Raw genomic sequence first — 18,258 nt, 5'->3', positions numbered from 1 at the left:
AATCCACCTGCAATGCAGGAGACCCTGGTTCGATTCCTGGGTCAGGAAGATCCCCTGGAGAAGGGATAGGCTACCCACTCCACTATTCTGGCCTGGAAAATTCCATGGACTGTTTAGTCCACAGGGTCACAAAGAGTCGAACACAACTGAGTGACTTTCACTTTCAAGCAGCAGGAGATAGGCGGAAGCCTCCACACTGCCTGTGTACTGCTCCCCAAAGTGGGCCCCTGTCTTCATTGAACGAAAATAATTTTCAAGAAAGGCTGCTCATGAGAGCCTAGTACAAACTATTCTTAATGAATATGGCTTTCAGGTAGCAGAGTAACCAAAATCTGTGTCTACCAAGGTGTTTCCTGGAGAAGGCCTGATGTATCTTTAGGGCTTGTGCTCTTTCCTTCTTTCCTTCCTTTATTTATTTATTTTTTGGCAGAAAGATTGTGAAAGTTAAGTGAATGTGACCTGGGCTACTGATGGTGCCCAGGGTCCCTTGCTAAGTCACTTTTCTGTGCATGGGCACCTGGTGCCCTCTTGTGGCTGAAGGCTGCCACTGCAGCCCACTCCCTTTGGCCTTTAGGGTCCAGGTTCATTTGCTGGGATATGGGGGACACTGTTGTGGACTCTGGGTTTTGTCTGTTTGGTGACTGAATGGATAGGGGACGGTTTTATCCAAGTAGGCCTCCTCCTCTTGGCAGCTCCCATCCCAAGCCCGCAGCCATTTAGACAGCAGCTCCTCCCGAGCCAGGCCGCTGTGGGCTCTCGTGTGAGGGTAGGTAGGTTTGTAGAATCAAGTTGAAGCCACCCACTCTCACCGCCATCCCCAGTGAGATGGAGCCTAGCCCAGGAGGGACAGAAGCGGGCTGAGGTGGGCCCCTGCTTCCGCGTGCAGTGCTGCCCTGTGTCTGGTGCGGGCCTTCAGGCTGCCTGTCCCCTCACCTGCAGCAACAGCGACGGGAGCGGGAGCAGCGGAAGCTGCAGGAGAAGGAGCAGCAGCGGCGGCTGGAGGACATGCAGGCCCTGCGGCGGGAGGAGGAGCGGCGGCAGGCCGAGCGCGAGCAGGTACAGCGCCCCAGTGCACACCGGACTCACCCCTTCCCGCCCTGGCCTCCCCTCCTGCTCCTGCTGCCTGCCTGCCCTGCTCCCCAGGCCCCTTCCCCTTCTCTCCCTCCCCCGGAATTCCTCCTATCTTTTCCAGCTTCACTCTCTCTCTCTGTTTTCTCCCACCCTTCAACCCCCTACCCCGGCTCCCTGCCCTCCTCCTGTCTCTGTGCCTTCATTCCCCATCTCTTTGCCCCCCGCCCTGACTCCTGCCTCCTGCACCGTCCCTCATGGGGCCTCTGCCCCGGTGTCCCCCTCATTCCCTGCCTCTGTGGGGCTCATCCCACCCCGGACTCTCTCTTACTCTCCCCCACTCCCCACCCCGGCCTCCTCCTCATCCTCACCCCACTGACCCCATCCTCCAACTCCTTCGCCGCCGCTGCCGCCCCCCACCCCCCTGCCTCTCCCTCTCTCCCTGCCCTGTGCCCCCCACCCCGCCCCCCAGGAGTATATCCGTCACAGGCTAGAGGAGGAGCAGCGACAGCTCGAGATCCTTCAGCAACAGCTGCTCCAGGAACAGGCCCTGCTGCTGGTAACGGGGTCCCCAGCTTCCCCCGGGAAGACGCGCATTCAGAGCATCTCCGCCGCAGTGGGACGGGAGCACTTCAGGGGAAGGGGTCACCCGGGCATCAAGGGAAGAGACCTCTCCTCTCTAGGCAGTTGGAGGAGAGCAAGGGCGTGCCTGCTCTGGCTTCCAGGGCCCACCCTGCTGAGCCCTCTCTCCCTACCCTTGGGCCCAGGAATACAAGCGGAAGCAGCTGGAGGAGCAACGGCAGTCCGAGCGCCTGCAGAGGCAGCTGCAGCAGGAGCACGCCTACCTCAAGTCCCTGCAGCAGCAGCAGCAACAGCAGCAGCTTCAGAAACAGCAGCAGATCCTGCCCGGGGACCGGAAGCCCCTGTATCACTACGGTCGGGGCGTCAACCCTGCCGACAAGCCAGCCTGGGCCCGAGAGGTACTCAGCACCTCCTGTGCTGCCTGAGACTCCGTCGGTCATTGCACACGGGAGGCCCCGGGGAGGGGAAAGGGCAGGCAGTGCATCTGGGTGGTGCTGGAGAGGTTGGGACGTGACTTGGAGAACAGGACAAAAGCCGTCCTGCTTGGCGTCCTGTCGCATCACAGGTGGAAGAGAGAACAAGGATGAACAAACAGCAGAACTCTCCCTTGGCCAAGAGCAAGCCAGGCAGCACAGGGCCTGAGCCCCCCATCCCCCAGGCCTCCCCTGGGCCCCCAGGACCCCTTTCCCAAACTCCTCCTATGCAGAGGCCGGTGGAGCCCCAGGAGGGACCGCACAAGGTGAGTCTCTCCCTGTTCCTGTCTTCACACACAGATATGGGGGTGGGGGGCGCCTCACGTGTACACACACACGCACATGCCCAGAGCCAGGGGCCACAGACCTCAGGACATGCGGGCAGAGACAGGCACGCATCTGTCTCTCTGTCTTACCTGTTCTTGGGCTCCAGGAGCCCCTTTCGATGGATAGTTGGAACTCAGAGGCTTGACCTGCCCCTTCTTCCCTGCCCAGGCCCCAGCTCCCAGGTGGGGGCGTGCCACAGAGCAGGCAGCCCACCCTCCCTGGTCTCTCCCCGCAGAGCCTGGTGGCACACCGGGTCCCACTGAAGCCATATGCAGCGCCTGTACCCCGCTCCCAGTCCCTGCAGGACCAACCCACCCGAAACCTGGCTGCCTTCCCCGCCTCCCATGACCCCGACCCCGCTGTGCCCGCACCCACCGCCACGCCGAGTGCCCGAGGAGCCGTCATCCGGCAGAACTCAGACCCCACTTCCGAAGGGCCTGGCCCCAGCCCGAATCCCCCAGCCTGGGTCCGGCCTGATAATGAGGCCCCTCCAAAGGTAAGGGCAGCCTCGCAGAGCCGGAAGAGGGCAGAGGAATGGGGGGGGATAGAGTGGGAGTGGTCAGCGGGCGAGGTGGACGTGAGCTTGGGGGTCTGGAGGGAATAGAAGGGTGAGGAGTCCGGCCTGGCCCATCCCGCAGGGGTCACCCTGATGTCTGGGGGGCGGGCCGGCATGCGAGTGTGTCCAGGTGATTCCATGGTGCGTGTGGGAGCAGAAGAGGCCCCCGGGGTTCAGGGAGCACCAGGGGCAGACTTGCTGGCCAGATCCCAGCTCTGCTGTCTACCCCCCTCGTGAAACTTGGACAAAGGTCATCAGCTTCCCCAACCTAAGTCTGCTTCTCCATCAAGGTGGGGGGGCGCCCCTTCCAGGGTCTCAAAGTGGGGCCTGGTGTCTGCCATGCCATCATGGAGCCCTGACCCCTTCCTTCCCTCCTCAGGTGCCTCAGAGGACCTCATCAATCGCCACTGCCCTTAACACCAGTGGGGCCGGAGGGTCCCGGCCAGCGCAGGCGGTCCGTGCTAGGTAATGCCTGGCTGGGGGCGGGCGGCAGCCTAGGGCTCGGGGCGGGCGGCAGAGGGCAGTGTGCCAGGTTGCCCACTTAGGGGTGGGCGAGCCCCGCCCCAGTCACCTCAGCCCCCGCCCCGCCCCGCCCCGGCACCCTGTGCTCCCTCCACAGACCTCGCAGCAACTCCGCCTGGCAAATCTATCTGCAAAGGCGGGCAGAGCGGGGCAGCCCCAAGCCTCCAGGGCCCCCCGCTCCGCCCCCCGGCCCGCCCAACGCCTGTAGGTAATGGAGCTGTCCCCCCTGCTCCCTCCCACCTTCACTTCTGCCACCTGTACCCCCCTGGTGATGGCTCCCTCTGCGGTGCAGCTCAGCCTCCCGGGGCGCGGACACCCCATCACCCTGACCCTACCTCCACCCCTCCCACAGTAACCCCGACCTCAGGAGGAGCGACCCCGGCTGGGAGCGCTCAGACAGCGTCCTCCCGGCCTCTCATGGGCACCTCCCACAAGCCGGCTCGCTGGAGCGGAACCGGGTGGGAGGTACGTGAGCCCAGCCCCGGGCGCAGTCTCCCCAGGGTGGACCCCCACTTTGGCAGCTCTGGACTGGGCAGCATGGGCACCAGGCTGGACTTGAGGCCAGCCCCTGGGCCGGTGTCAGTGACCTCCTTTCTCCCCCACCCTGCCACATCTAGCCTCCTCCAAACTGGACAACTCCCCTGTGCTCTCCCCCGGAAACAAAACCAAGCCTGATGACCACCGCTCGCGGCCAGGCCGGCCCGCAGTAAGTCATCACATGGCCCCCTCCCATCTTCTCATGGTTTGTGACCTGGGGGCCACTGTGGAGCCTCTGGAGCCCCATAGAGCTGGGCGCCAGGGGCAGGGCCATCATTAGTCTGAGGCTGGAGGGTCTGTGGGCTAACAGGGTGGCACTTCCCAGTTACTAACCTTTCTTAACCTCTCTCCTGCCTCCTCTTGGCTGCCCTTCTTCCCCTGCGGCCCTTCCCAGAGCTATAAGCGAGCCATTGGCGAGGTTAGTGAGCAGGGCTGCGGGCAGCCCCTCCTGTTCCCTGCCTTTCTCAGGCCTCCATGGCACCCCTGCGTCCCCGCCTCACGCAGCTCCTCCTCCGCAGGATTTCGTCTTGCTGAAAGAGCGGACCCTGGACGAGGCCCCCCGGCCTCCCAAGAAGGCGATGGACTACTCATCGTCCAGCGAGGAGGTGGAGAGCAGCGAGGACGAGGAGGAGGAGAGCAACGGCGAGCCGTCAGAGGGGAGCAGGGACGCCCCTGGGGCCCGGTATGGGGGCGCCCCGGGCAGGGGCATGTTCCTGCCAGAGGCGCCTGAAAAACAGGTGTTAGGGGAGGGGGTGTTGGGTCAAGTTTGAGGGAAAGCAGTTCCCTTTTCCCCCCGAATGGGGCCTCAGCTGTCATTGCCGGCCCATTCTTCCTACCCTTCCGTAGAGCACGGTATTCAGGCCTGGGGGCTGGTGTCCCCCGCTGTCCTTCACTGTCCTGTGAGATGAGCGCCCCTTCAGGACAGCCAGCGCCCCCCAGTGTGGGGCGGGAGCTGCTGGGTGCCAGCAGACACTGCAGGTGCCTGTGCCCTGGCTCTCATCTGCTCCCTGTGGCACTCAGGTGGCACTTGGGTGGCAGGCAGGGCCCAGAGGGCCTCCTGACCTTCCTCTCTCCATAGCAGCGATGGAGACACAGACAGCGTCAGCACCATGGTGGTCCACGACGTGGAAGAGATAGCCGGGCCCCAGACCCCCTACGGGGGTGGCACCATGGTGGTCCAGCGAGTAAGTGCCCCTCCCCCCCCATTCTGCCCCAGCCTGCCCTGCTCCTCCTCAGCCCCAGCACTGGCCCCCTTCCGTTTGTTCCTTTAGACCCCCGAGGAGGAGCGCAGCCTGTTGCATGCCGACAGCAACGGCTACACAAACCTGCCAGACGTGGTCCAGCCCAGCCACTCGCCCACTGAGAGCAGCAAAGGTCAAAGCCCCCCCTTGAAGGATGGAGGCAGTGACGTAAGTGGGTGGTGGTGGCTCTACGGGGCGAGAAGAGATCACTGGCCATGGACAGGAGATGCCGGGGCGCTGGGGCACTGTGGTTGGCAAGGGGGAGCCCTGGGGAGCTGGTTGGCCAGGGTGCAACACGAGGGGTGGGCCCGGGCTGGGGTCTGGCATATTTGCCTCACTGCCACCCCCACCCCACAGTACCAGTCTCGTGGGCTGGTAAAAGCCCCTGGCAAGAGCTCATTCACGATGTTTGTGGACCTGGGGATCTACCAGCCCGGAGGCAGTGGGGACACCATTCCCATTACAGGTGAGACAGGAGGCCTGGGGAGGGGTCGGGTGGCCTCTGATGACAGGTTTCACTGAGTGGTCACAGCCTTCCCTGTGGCCTGCACCTGCCCTGGCACGAAGGCAGTAAGGGCTTCTGGGGCCGCCTTGACCCAAGGCGGGGCAGAATGCTCAGAGGTGACCCAGGGACCTGCATGAGGGAGCGAGGGCTTTGCCAGGCCTTCTGGCCCTGTGTAGACTCCTCCAGGCACCTGGTCCATTCCCTAGTCTTTCCCTTTGGTTCGGAGTATCCTGGAGCATGGGATATAGTGAGACAGAGTGACAGGACTCAGCCCACTCCCTTCTCCTCTCCTCCTCCTGCAGCTCTGGTGGGTGGAGAGGGCAGCCGGCTCGATCAGCTACAGTACGACGTGAGGAAAGGCTCTGTAGTCAACGTGAACCCCACCAACACCCGGGCCCACAGCGAAACCCCCGAGATTCGGAAGTACAAGAAGCGGTTCAATTCTGAGATCCTCTGTGCGGCCCTTTGGGGTAAGCCAGGGTGGGGAAGGAAAAGAGGGGCCTGGTGTGCCCCCGTGCTCCCGGTCAGGCGAGGGCCTGGCTCTGCCTCTCATCTGCCCAAGGGCTCCTCTTGCAGGGGTCAACCTGCTGGTGGGCACGGAGAATGGGCTGATGTTGCTGGACCGCAGCGGGCAGGGCAAGGTGTATGGACTCATCGGCCGGCGGCGCTTCCAGCAAATGGACGTGCTGGAGGGACTCAACTTGCTCATCACCATCTCAGGTTGGGGGGAGGCGGTGGCCAGGAGGAGGGCTCAGTGCCTGGGGGGAGGGCTCAGTCCTGTTCCCCAGGACAGAACTGGAAGATGGGGGCCCCACTTTCTCACCCCTCGAGGTCCACGCAGGATGGTGGGGAGGTGGAAGCTGGGCCTTCAGTGAGGGTTCTCTGTCCCTCAGGGAAAAGGAACAAACTGCGGGTGTATTACCTGTCCTGGCTCCGGAACAAGATTCTGCACAATGACCCGGAAGTGGAGAAGAAGCAAGGCTGGACCACTGTGGGGGACATGGAGGGCTGCGGGCACTACCGCGTGGGTGAGGAGGTCACAACACAGCGGCCCGGGCACATTTGTTTATGAGAAGAGATAAAGAGACGGGGTCCTGGGCTGAGAAAGCCTTGAAGGCCAGAGATGGTGGGGGGGCCTGCAGTTGGGGATGTAGACAGACCCAGGGGAGGGGCTGCAGCCCAAGCAGGGAAGAGCCTGCATCCCCCCTTTTCCTGTCCCTAGTGAAATACGAACGCATCAAGTTCCTAGTCATCGCCCTGAAGAACTCTGTGGAGGTGTATGCCTGGGCCCCCAAGCCTTACCACAAATTCATGGCTTTCAAGGTAACCCGAGCCTCAACCTCCATCACTGGTCCAAGGTCTGGCTCCTCTGCCCACAGCCCCTGAGCCCTTTCTCCCCCCACAGTCCTTTGCTGACCTCCCGCACCGCCCTCTGCTGGTGGACCTGACCGTAGAGGAGGGCCAGCGGCTCAAGGTCATCTATGGCTCCAGCGCCGGCTTCCACGCTGTGGATGTGGACTCGGGGAACAGCTACGACATCTACATCCCTGTACATGTAAGCTTGGCAGGGCTGCGGGCGGAGTGGGGTCCCCGGCCTGGGCCCAGCCCTGGGGCCTCCCACCCACTTTCTCCTCCCCAGATCCAGAGCCAGATCACACCCCACGCCATCATCTTCCTCCCCAACACGGACGGCATGGAGATGCTGCTGTGCTATGAGGATGAGGGTGTCTACGTCAACACGTACGGCCGGATCATCAAGGACGTGGTGCTGCAGTGGGGAGAGATGCCCACCTCTGTGGGTGAGTGAGGGGCCCGCCCCCTGGCCTGTGTCCCCGAGCCAGCCGGGCTGTAGCCCACTTACCACCCCTCTCCGCTTCCCCCCAAGCCTACATCTGCTCCAACCAGATCATGGGCTGGGGAGAGAAAGCCATTGAGATCCGCTCCGTGGAGACGGGCCACCTGGATGGGGTCTTCATGCACAAACGAGCCCAGAGGCTCAAGTTCCTGTGTGAGCGGAACGACAAGGTAGGAGTAATAAGCCGCCCAGGCTCCTGCACAGCGTGGGCCCCATCCCCACCCCTACTCCCACCCCTTCCTGGGCCCCTGGGCAGAGCTGGGGGCGGGGTGGTGATAGGTCTTTCTGAGAGGCAGCCTGCCTTTCCCCCACCTTCAGTGTCTAAGAAGTCTGGGCCCCTTCATGCTGCATGTTCCTGCCTTTTGGAGGGGAATGGGGGCACTCTGCGGGACTAAATCCTGCAGTTTCTCCTTCCTCCCAGTTAACTGAAGCACCTCCACCTTGGCTGCCCCACACACCCTGGTGACTTCTTCTCCTCCCTACCCAGGTATTTTTCGCCTCGGTCCGCTCCGGGGGCAGCAGCCAAGTTTACTTCATGACCTTGAACCGTAACTGCATCATGAACTGGTGACGGGGCCCTGGGCTGGGCTGGCCTCTGTGGACCAGCTCACCCCCCACAGCCAGACTCCCCGGCCGCCCTTCTCTTCCCTCCCTGGGCTTTTGCTTTTACTGGTTTGATTCACTGGAGCCTGCTGGGAACGTGACCTCTGACCCCTGATGCTTTTGTGATCACGTGACCATCCTTTTCCCCAACATGTTCTCTCCCCAGAACTGTGCCTGTCCCAACTTCCAGGGAGAGGCACAGCTTCCCCTTACCAGGAACTGAGGGGCCTAGCCCCACCCCCCTTTCTCCACTTACAAGGAGAGTGCTTGGGGCTTGGACCCCATACCCCACTGCTGCTGACTTGGCAGGGCCCTGGGCCCCATCATTTGCACGTCAGGGGAGCCGGCTCCCCCCTTGAATGTACCAGACCCTGGGGGGGGTCACTGGGCCCTAGGTTTTAGGGGGGTCACCAGCCACTCCAGGGGCAGGGACCATTTCCTCATTTTCTGAAAGCACTTTAATGATTACCCTCCCCCCAAACCCCAGGGAATGGAGGGGGGACCCCGCCAGCCAAAACATTTACCCCTTTCCAACCCCCATCTCTTCTAGCCTCTGCCCTTCCCCGGTGGAGGGGGGAGCAGGGAGCTCTCACCCTCTCCCCCCCTTGCTTGCATCTGTATATAGTGTGAGCAGCAAGTAGCCCGCCCCCTCCCTGCCCCCACCCCTCCTCAATGTAGTGGCCTTGGAGATCTCGTTTGTTAATAAAGACAATTCAACCAGCTCCCACCACTTCAGGCCCTAGGTTACTCTGTTTTCTCTCATCACCCCGGGTTCTAGCCAGGGCCCACCAGCATGGCTGGGATGAAGGGGGTGGGAATCTGCAATCCCTGAATCTTAGTGGAGAGGGGGTGGATGGGCAGTGCTGGGCTAAGAGAACCTACAAGAAACAACTAAGGGAAGGCCCAGGCCTCCTCAGCCTTAAACCTGTGGACCTTGAGCTGAGACCATTTGGTTCCTACCCACTCCAGCCTGGCCAGGCCACAGAGGTGCCTGGCTTCAGCCTCTCAATGTGCAAGTGTTGGAAATGGGTCTCTCCTGTTTGGCTTCTGAGAGGATCACATGGGACTGGGGCCCAAGAAATACTGGGAGGTCAGGAAGACTGAAGTGAGAGTGTTTCTTGCTTTCTGGAGGGTTGACATGTGGGAGCCTGCCTGCACCATCTGCAGCTCTTTCTGATGCCAGCCAGGTGTTCGGACCCACACATGTGCGCACACGTGACTCCTTGTGAAGTTGAATACAGATTTATCATTGGCAGTGGGAAAGGACAGTAATAAAGCAGTGGTAGCAAGGTGTTTTTCAAATATCCTCCTGGAGACGGGTGGGAATTCTTGGTGTGGCTGTGGCCTCAGGTCTACATACATGGCGGGTAGGGCAGCTGAGGCACTCGGTTGAAGTAGGCTCCGAGGAAGATGAGGCTGGAGCCCACGAGGAAGAGCACCAGAGCAGCCCAGAAGCAGATGCTGTCAAGGGCCTTCCCCATGCGCACCCAGTCGGACACCTCCTGGGGAAAGGGTGGGCACAAATTGAGTCCCTAAAAGCTGTAGGAGCCAGATGCGCAAGAGTCAGGGATGGCGGAGGGCCCCCAGCGCCTCACCCCACCTTGGTGCTCCCGCCCCACCTCGCCAGTGGCTTCCTGGTCCCGAGTGCTTGAAGCCACGAAGTTCACGGCATCCACACAGCAGCGGATCTCGGGGGCGGCAGCGCCCAGGTTCTGGCAGAGGGTAGCTGGTGGGGGCGACCCGGGGTGGGTGATCAAGAACCTAGCCCTTGAAGGCGCCCCCCTTGGCCCACTCGGGTCAGTCCGCTCACCCGTCCAGGTTCCGTGCCGGTGCCTCTGCTGCTCAAATACCAGTTCGCTCCGCGGCTTTTTCAGTATCAGCTCCTCCGCGCGGAGCAGGAGGCCCAGGGACGACGCCCTCCTTGGGGGCGAGGCAGCTCGGGGAATCTCGGGGGGCGCGCCGGAGCCCAGGAGCTGGGGTAGCAGCTCCAGCAACACCTGGGGTGGGCGGGGCGGGGCGGGGCGAGGTTAGCTTGAAGCCCCACCTCCTTCCCGAAGCCCACCCACCCGATGCTTACGTGGCGCAGTCGCGGGGACATGGCGTGAGTGGTGGGCGTCCGCAATGACACGTTGAGCACGATGACGCAATTCATGACAATGAGTGTGGCGACCACCATGACGAAAATGAGGTACCTGAGGAGCCCAGAGTTCGTGATGTCACAGCCTCCCTGCTGCCCATGAGCCACAGAGCGGCCACAGGTCCTCTGACCTCACAAACGCACCTCTCCGCAGGCGTGGAGCTGCTCCTGGCAGGGCCAGACGGTCCGCCCCCCGGCCCGATCTTTCTCCCCGCCCTCGCACGGCCAGTGGCAACCATGAAGGGGACCCCCAGTTCCCTGGAAACCCTGCTGTGGGTCTACCACTTCCACAGCTCCACGGAGGTGCGCCTACACCCTCGAGACGCTCTGGGAAGGTTTCCAGCGCCCCCCGCCCCCCGCCCGGTGACCTCTGCCCTATGTCCCGATGACCCCGCTGCCCCTGTGCCTTTCCAGGTGGCCCTCCAGCCCCCTCTTCTGTCTTCCCTGGAGCTCGTTGCGGCCGCAGCCCATGAATATCTGGAGCAGAGGTTCAGAGAACTGAAGTCCCTGGAGCCTCGAGAGCCGGAGAACCCGCCTGCCCGGAAGCCCACCCTGGGGCTAGTGCTAAGAGAAGCCGCGGCCAGCGTAGTGAACTTCGGGGCCACCTTGTTAGAGGTGGGGCGCCGGGGAGCGGGGCGCAGAGGAGGGAGTCGGGAAAGGGGATCGAGGAGCAGAGACCTCTGCATCCCCACCAACTTCTGTATCCCCACGACAGATCTCAGCCCTGTGGGTGCAGCAGGAGCTACGGCTACTAGACGGCGGCCCGGGTCCGGGCCCAGACGCTGGGGATCCGGGTGGAGCCCTGGCCCGGGTAGCCCAGGCCGCGGGGCAGGGGGCTCTGCAAGTGGGGGCTGCAGCAGGCGCGAGCGCCCGGCTCCTGCTCCAGGGGGCCTGGCTATGCCTGTGTGGACGAGGTCTGCAGGGGTCAGCCTCATTCCTGCAACAGTGGCAACGCCATCTGGACCTCGGAACCCCTGGGGAACCGGTGAGTTCAAGATGAGGGGAGAGTTGGGGGCTAGAGGCGTCCCGGCTGGGTGGCGCTGAGCCGGCCCACTCCCAGCAGAGATACTCCGGAGGCTTCAAGTTGGCGTCCAGCAGCACTGCAGAGGACGGAGGACCGAAGAACCCACCACGATCCCAGCCCCGCCCCACGTCCAAATAAAGCCCAGGTGGGGACCGTACAGTTAAGGCTACTCGGGAGTCCTTAAGTATTGGCCCTGCCCTCTCCACTGAGACCCCCCCGGCCCCGCCCCGTGCTCGTCTGGCCCCGCCCTTCACGCTAGCCACGCCCCGCGCAGTCACCGCCGGGATCCTCTCCGTCCCTCACCTGCCCAACAGCGGCACGCTCAGAGATGTCTCTGGGGTTTTCTGGGCAATCAGGAACAAGAAGACGGTCTGGGCGAGCAGGACGTTGATGGAAACGGTGCATTTCTGGCCGCCGGCTGGAGGGAGTGCCTGGTGAGGACAGGCCCCGCCCCAGGAGGGGCCTCGGGTTTGGGGTCTGGGCGACTCCATACCCTGCGCGGGCAGGAAGTAGGCGAGCAGCACCAGGCCCGAGATGAGCACGCAGGGCACGATGATGTTAATAACGTAGAATAGTGGCTTCCGGCGAATAATGAGCGAGTAGATGACGTCAGTTTCCCCTGGGCCACCCGCAGAGTCACCGTCGTGGCGGCGGATCACCCCGGGACAGAAGTCGATGGCCCACTCGCCGTTCTCTGCAGGACGGGAGGCGCGGTCAGCCAGCTCTCGGGGAATGTGGCGCCCTGCTCTGCTCTCCGTCCCCACATCTGACAGTGTGTGGGGGGGTGGGGGGGCCTGCAATTCCAGGCGAGGAGAGGATGAAAGCCATCTGGGCCAGGGCAGGTGGGCTGGTAATTGGGTCAGAAAGGGGCGTTCCCAGGGAGCTTACGGAACCACCACAAGGGAGGAAGGAGTACTAGGCCGACAATCAAGAATGATTTCAGGGAAGGTTCAAGTTAAAGCACGGCTGTCAGTCAGTCCCAGCATCGAGGGCCCAGGGCAACCCCACTGTGCAAGTCCCCTCTCGGGATCTGTCTAGAAGCGGGTTTTTCGGAGCAGGAGGGGGGCCTAACCAGTATAGGCCTCAGTATCGATATCGATCTTGCTGATGGTCTTGCCCTCGTCGTCCACCGCAAAGACAAACTCCACCTCTTCGGCATTGTACGTCTGGGAGCTGCGGAGCCAGGATCCCAACCCCGACCCCAGAGGCTGGGACCCGGGCCTCAGGCCCCGCCCTGGAAGCCGGGTTCTGGCAGGGGAATTACGCTCCGCCCGATCACCAAGCCCCGCCTCCAAGCCTGGGTTTCCACCCCTACTTCTCATCCACTAGAGCGCGCTATCGCCTTCGAATGCCTAGCCCCACCTCCAGCACAAGGCCCCGCCCCGGATTAGAGGTCTCCCCGCCCCCGCGCACCTGGCCCCACCCCTTAATCCCTCAATTGTCCGGGCCTGCGAACAAGTAAGTCTTCCCACCGGAAAACGAGCGAGCAGTTCTGCCAGTCGAAAGGGAAGTAGGTGACCTCCACGGCGCAGGTACTGCGATAGATGGCCGGGGGCAACCAGCTCACGTAGCCGCCCTCAGAGACCAGCACATTGGCCTCGTAGGCCACCCCGAACTGGCCGTCGATACTGTGGGCTCCAGGAAACCGAGAGTTGGCCCAAATCTGCGGCTCCCTCACCCCCCAAGCAACACCCCTGCCCCAACCAGGTCCAGCCCAGCCTCCACCCCTCCCCAGACCTCGGCTTCGCTCCAGTCTGGCCCGGTCCTCACTTGTTTTCCAGCACAATCTCTGGCAGCCATACGAGTTCTGAAGGGACCCGCAGGGTTTCTACGCCCCCAAAGTCGCCCTTGCTGTAGTTGAGTCGGTAATCTTGCCAGTCCTAGGGGCGGGGGAGGGGACGGAAGGACGTGTGCCGCGCTGCCTGCGAGGCTTTTGGGAGAAAAGGGTCCCCTAAACCAGATCTCACGCTGTTCCCCAGCCTTGACTCACGATTCCAATCCAGACGCTGGTGGTGAGGGTCTCTTCTTTCTCGTTCTGCGGGCGGGAGATGAAGATGATGGGGGAGAGCTTTAGGAGAGAGTTGAGCGCTTGGGGCCAGAAGTGGGATCTTAGGCTCCGAGACGGCACTCGGGTGCCGGTGCGGGTACCTTACCAGGGAGATGAGGTTGGTCAGGGTGACTTTGAGGGAGATGGTGACAGTGTCCTCGGGCTCCTGCACTGGCCGGCGTCCTGGGTCATAGGTGTCGAAGAGGTAGTGGTAAAGGCGCAGCTCCTCATTCTTCCCCTCACCTCTGCCTGGGGATGGGGCCAAGCAGCAGGGTCAGGACAGGGAGAGTCTGGGGAGCCGCTCTGCTCTGCCTCCGGGTCTACAGGTCTCTGCTTCTCTGTATGTCTCTGAGGCTGTGTATTTTCCCATGTCTGTCTCCCGAACTAGTGATACTGTGCCTGGGGACCAAATATGTCTGTCTACATCTCAGTCGGTCTCTGTCCTGTCCCTTTATGTCAGTGTCCTGTGTGTGTGCGTCCCACCTCTTCCCCCGACCCTGGCCCATACCGAGGAGCTGCAAGAGGAGCAGGGCGCAGAGCAGAGCCCCTGCCATTCCGCTGTCTGGTCCCCCAGGTTATTCTGAGCTTTGGCAGGCTCAGACGGGGGCAGGCCAGGGTGCCTGAGTGAGGGGGAGGAGGGTGTTAGTTCCGGGCTCTGACTACCCCTACTGCAGCCAGGGACATCTTGGCTGCTTCCAGAGGCAGCTGCCCCATCCTGAGTTCCCTGCCCCCACCCCATCCCAGCCTTCTCTGCCTGGGCTTCGGCCAGCTGTCCAGCCCCAGCCCCGATCCTCTCATGACTGGAGCAGGCCCGATGCTGGTGGGCAGGTCCTTAAACACCTGGAACCACAAACCTGGCAGAGGGGGTGTGGAAGGTCCTGCTTTCAACACTGCACTGGTATCCTCTGAGTCAGCTGCCCTGTGCAGGTGACATCCCTTGCCTGCTACACTCAGCACCACCCATAACCCAGCCAAGGTCACACAAATGCAGTTTCTGCCAGTAGAGTTCGGCAAAAGCAGAGTGTCCATAAAGATCTGGTAATGAGACAGGCAGCCACAGGGGATTAGCCTGCAATAACAAACTCCACATGGCAAAAGAGACGGTGCCACAGTGCAGGGCCCATCTCCTCCCAGAGCCAGTCCCAGTGTCTACCCACCTGCAGCTCTGTCTGGGTGGGCACCTACAGAGATCCTCGTTTTCCATCTCTCTGTTGCCACCTTGTGGCCACATCTGAAAGTTACTGACTGCCCCACCTCATTCAAAACCCACCTTTCAGTCTTTCCTAAATCTCCTTGAAGTGAAGTGAAGTGAAGTTGCTCAGTCGTGTCCAGCTCTTTGCAACCCCATGGACTGTAGCCCACCAGGCTCCTCTGTCCATGGGATTTTCCAGGCAATAGTACTGGAGTGGATTGCCATTGCCTTCTCCAGGCGATCTTCCCGACCCAGGGATCGAACCTGGGTCTCCTGCATTGTAGACAGACACTTTACCATCTGAGCCACCAGTCTCCTTGGACCACCCTAATCAATCACTGGCTATACTTGTTTAAAATGCAGTTTCCTTGGCTCCATTCCCAAAGAATCCCAGTTTAGTAAGATGACACAGAGGAGGGGCCAGGAATCTGCTTTAAGAAATTTCCCGTGTGTTTCCTTATGGGGTAGGAAGCACTCTTTACACTACATGTTCTTCCTCACACCAGTACAGCAAAGCAGTTGCCATTGTCCTGAACGTATCAAAGAGGACTCCAGGTCAGGTCCAAGGTCATGTTACTGAGTCCAAGCTCCTGCTGCTTGCCACATGACAGGCCAATAAATCGAGAGACAAGTTGTCAGGCAACTTTATTTGGAAAGCCAGCAGATGGAGAAGATGGTGGACTAGTGTCTCAAGGAACCATTTTCTCTGAATCAGAAGTCAGGTTCCTTTTCTATTTAAGTTGGGTTGAGGGGACGGGTGGCCAAGTCCTGGTTCCAGCCACACTCTATAAGGTATGTGTTAATGTCTTCCTTCCTGCAGCCACTTACCTGTGGGCCTGGTCAGGATGTTTCCAGTGAGCTAAACCAAGGTATTTTAGCTTAATGCTCAGTAATGACATTACTAAGCATATGACATAACCCCTAAGAGACAGAGTTCCCAGAGATGGGCCATTATGTATAATTTAAGCTTATAGGCAACATTTCTTTCGTGATTAACATCATAGAACACACAAGGTTCTTCCTTATTACAATTCCCCACAGTCAATGGGGGATAACGTGCAAGGCAAATTTCTCTGCCAGGGAGTGGCATCTGGCCCAAATTGGGTTCCCTGCTGAGTCTTAGCTGTTGATACCAGACCAGGTCCCTGTGCCTCAGGAACTAACAGAGGATTTTCCAGTTGATCCCTATAAGGAAAAGGAGCCAGTCTGACCACTTTCTGAGCCCCAGAGTCAGGAATTAGAATTGGGGCCAAATAGGAGCAAGCGATGGTGGAAGGGGTGTATATAGTGGCATAACAGTGAAGCAGCTGGGACAGCCAGCTGGACCAAAGGTTGGAGCAACATTCCCTCACCCTGCCCTTGGGTTTCTTTCTTTTTTAAAAAATATTTATTTGGCTGCACCGAGTCTTAGTTGGGGCATTTGAACTCTTAGTTGCAGCATACGGGATCTAGCATCCTGACCAGGGATTGAGCTTAAGGCCCCTGCATTGGGAGCACAGAGTCTTAGCCACTGAACCACAGGGAAGTCCCACCCTTGGGTTTCTGACATGACCTAGTAACTGAACAACTGTCTGACATTTTCCCACCCACCCTGATGCAGTAGCACAAGAGCTTGCACAAGGGCTTGCATATAAGAGGAATGGAGTGGGTTGCCATTTCCTTCTCCAGGGGATCTTCCCGACCCAGGGATTGAACCCAAGTTTCCTGCATTGGCAGGCAAATTCTTTACCACTGAGCCACACAACATAGGAAGATTTCATCATTTTCCCTTGCTTCTTCACAGAATAGTTATGGAGCCATTCAAAAACTGCTATAAAACCATATAGCAGGTGGTCACCTTTAACAATACAAAGGATGCTTTTTTGCCTTAGCATCAACCAACCAGACTGAATTCTGGAGCAGGGCTTTTGTTGATTTTTAGGAACCAAGTGGAATCTTTCTCTTCGCCCTGGGAATGTCCCACTTTTAGACAAGAACAGACTTTTTCTATTCCTTTCCTCCATTCGACATCAGTAGGAGTTTCAAATATCATAAAACTGTTTTGGCTATAACTGGAGAAATGCTACCAAAACAATATGAAACCAAAAACCTAAAGGGTAAACCAAAAATCCTAAATAAACCCTCAAGTCTGGTCTTGGGGTTTAACAGATACCAATGACACGGGAGACCACACGTGATGTAATTAACAAAGCAAGGACAGCAGTACATGGTACACGGGGTCCCAGGATAACCCTGCATAATGAACCCCTTGTGGAGATCCCAGCAGGTACTGGGCCACACATTTTCAACTTCTTAGTCATGGTTTCATAGCTGTAATCAGACCACTTACCCAAAATACGCCTCTGAGGACTTTCTGCAGGCATACTTGAAATATTTCTTTTTTTTTTTTTTTTTTTTGGCCACACTACATGGCTTTCAGGATCTCAGCTCCTCAACAAGGGACTGAACTGGGCCACAGCAGTGAAAAGATCAAATCCTAACCACTAGATCACCATGGAACTCCCCATTCCCCATTTTTTAAAAAGACATAAATACAAGACAAACAGCACACGCAAATGCCAGCATCCAAATAAACAAACCAGTTCACACAAATTGCGTAAAAGTCCATCAGCTCTGTCCTCATCCTCTTTCCAACATGGTGCCCTACTCAAATGTGCTTCCCAGGTGGTGCTAGTGGTAAAGAATCCGCCTACCAATGCAGGAGATGCAGGAGACGAGGGTTCAGTCCCTGGGTCGGGAAGATCCCCTGGAGTAGGAAATGGCAACCCACTCCAGTATTCTTGCCTGAAAATTTCCATGGACAAGAGGAGCCTACAGTGGGCTCTACAAGGTGGGCTCTACAGTCCATGGGGTCACTCAGAGTCAGACACGACTGAGCGACTGAACACACACACACACACACACACACACTCCACTCAAATACAAATTGGCTTATTCTAAAGGAAAGAAGCCCCAGATGGAGAAGAAATAAAATCTCCATTTGGTACATGGAGTGACTTACCTACTGCATGAGCTGTTGATTCCTTGCTCCACCTGCTAAGAGCTGGGGCAGCCAGAGCAGCTTCAGGGAATTTTAAGGGGAAGATCCTCAGGACGAGTGGTCTGGGCAGCTGCTAGGTCCTTACCCCCAAAATCCCCCAACCAGAGCTGGCTGGCCACGAGCAGCAAGACTGGCTGCTCATACTTCTTTGCCATATAATAGGTCAATAAATCAAGTGACAAGTTGTTGGGGCAAGGAATAATGCTTTATTCAGAAAGCCAGCAGCCTGAGAAGATGGCGGACTTGTGTCCTTATGAACCATCTTCCTTGAGTTAGAATTCAGGCTTCTTTTAACACTAAAAGGAGGGAGTAAAGTCCTGGTTCTGGCCAGACTCCTGGAGGAACTTCTTCCTGCCTTCACAGATGGGCCTGGTCAGGAAGATGCTTCCTTGTGAGCTAAACAAAGGTATTTTAGCTTAGTGTTCATTACCTGGGTGACAAGTGTCCCAGAAACGGGCCATTATGTGTAACTTAAGCTTATAGGCAACATCCCTTTGGTGATTAACTTGTAGAAGAAAACAAAGGTTCTTCTCCCTTTTATAGTCACAC

At 59.2% G+C, this 18,258-nt stretch overlaps 3 protein-coding genes across 15 annotated transcripts in view; 2 read left to right on the top strand and 1 right to left on the bottom strand.

Annotated features, from left to right (window-relative positions):
* The window catches only part of MINK1 (misshapen like kinase 1), a 47,081-nt gene extending 38,082 nt beyond the window's left edge, over positions 1-8,999 (top strand). Inside the window, exons 13-34 of one of the 11 annotated variants that reach the window (XM_070389320.1) lie at positions 940-1,056; positions 1,541-1,627; positions 1,836-2,048; positions 2,216-2,389; positions 2,746-2,946; positions 3,386-3,471; positions 3,626-3,736; positions 3,881-3,993; positions 4,146-4,234; positions 4,460-4,483; positions 4,584-4,747; positions 5,144-5,249; positions 5,337-5,474; positions 5,664-5,772; positions 6,114-6,281; positions 6,388-6,531; positions 6,705-6,839; positions 7,034-7,134; positions 7,217-7,366; positions 7,451-7,610; positions 7,697-7,836; positions 8,154-8,999. In XM_070389320.1, coding sequence (XP_070245421.1) covers positions 940-1,056; positions 1,541-1,627; positions 1,836-2,048; positions 2,216-2,389; positions 2,746-2,946; positions 3,386-3,471; positions 3,626-3,736; positions 3,881-3,993; positions 4,146-4,234; positions 4,460-4,483; positions 4,584-4,747; positions 5,144-5,249; positions 5,337-5,474; positions 5,664-5,772; positions 6,114-6,281; positions 6,388-6,531; positions 6,705-6,839; positions 7,034-7,134; positions 7,217-7,366; positions 7,451-7,610; positions 7,697-7,836; positions 8,154-8,237 — 2,814 coding nt within the window. In that variant the 3' untranslated portion in view covers positions 8,238-8,999. Of the gene's footprint in view, positions 1-939; positions 1,057-1,540; positions 1,628-1,835; positions 2,049-2,215; positions 2,390-2,685; positions 2,947-3,385; positions 3,472-3,625; positions 3,737-3,880; positions 3,994-4,145; positions 4,235-4,459; positions 4,484-4,583; positions 4,748-5,143; positions 5,250-5,336; positions 5,475-5,663; positions 5,773-6,113; positions 6,282-6,387; positions 6,532-6,704; positions 6,840-7,033; positions 7,135-7,216; positions 7,367-7,450; positions 7,611-7,696; positions 7,837-8,153 lie in introns of all 11 variants that reach the window. The other 10 variants (XM_070389318.1, XM_070389317.1, XM_070389324.1 and 7 more) reach the window with 10 other exon arrangements.
* A 119-nt stretch (positions 9,000-9,118) lies between these two features.
* On the bottom strand, positions 9,119-14,521 carry CHRNE (cholinergic receptor nicotinic epsilon subunit). Of its 3 annotated transcripts, XM_005906060.3 has the most exons (12): positions 13,986-14,109; positions 13,584-13,726; positions 13,421-13,465; positions 13,201-13,310; positions 12,903-13,058; positions 12,503-12,603; positions 11,924-12,124; positions 11,734-11,848; positions 10,347-10,461; positions 10,080-10,266; positions 9,889-9,995; positions 9,132-9,771 (listed from the first exon to the last, which is right to left on the bottom strand). In XM_005906060.3, the coding sequence occupies exons 1-12, from the start codon at positions 14,029-14,031 to the stop codon at positions 9,622-9,624; spliced, it is 1,476 nt and encodes a 491-aa protein (XP_005906122.1). In that variant the 5' UTR covers positions 14,032-14,109; the 3' UTR covers positions 9,132-9,621. The 3 variants fall into 3 exon arrangements, with proteins under 3 accessions (XP_070245426.1, XP_070245427.1, XP_005906122.1); XM_070389325.1 differs by lacking the exon at positions 13,986-14,109 and adding an exon at positions 14,332-14,521 and having other exon boundaries at positions 9,119-9,771; positions 9,889-10,266; XM_070389326.1 differs by having other exon boundaries at positions 9,125-9,771; positions 9,889-10,266.
* On the top strand, positions 10,471-11,406 carry C19H17orf107 (chromosome 19 C17orf107 homolog). The gene is made up of 3 exons (XM_005906059.2): positions 10,471-10,709; positions 10,821-11,021; positions 11,122-11,406. The coding sequence occupies exons 1-3, from the start codon at positions 10,506-10,508 to the stop codon at positions 11,404-11,406; spliced, it is 690 nt and encodes a 229-aa protein (XP_005906121.2). The 5' UTR covers positions 10,471-10,505.
* Positions 14,522-18,258: the final 3,737 nt, after the last annotated feature.

This window comes from Bos mutus, chromosome 19, assembly GCF_027580195.1.
Source record: "Bos mutus isolate GX-2022 chromosome 19, NWIPB_WYAK_1.1, whole genome shotgun sequence".
Taxonomy (NCBI): Eukaryota; Metazoa; Chordata; class Mammalia; order Artiodactyla; family Bovidae; genus Bos; species Bos mutus.
This window is presented reverse-complemented; position numbering and strand designations above follow the sequence as displayed.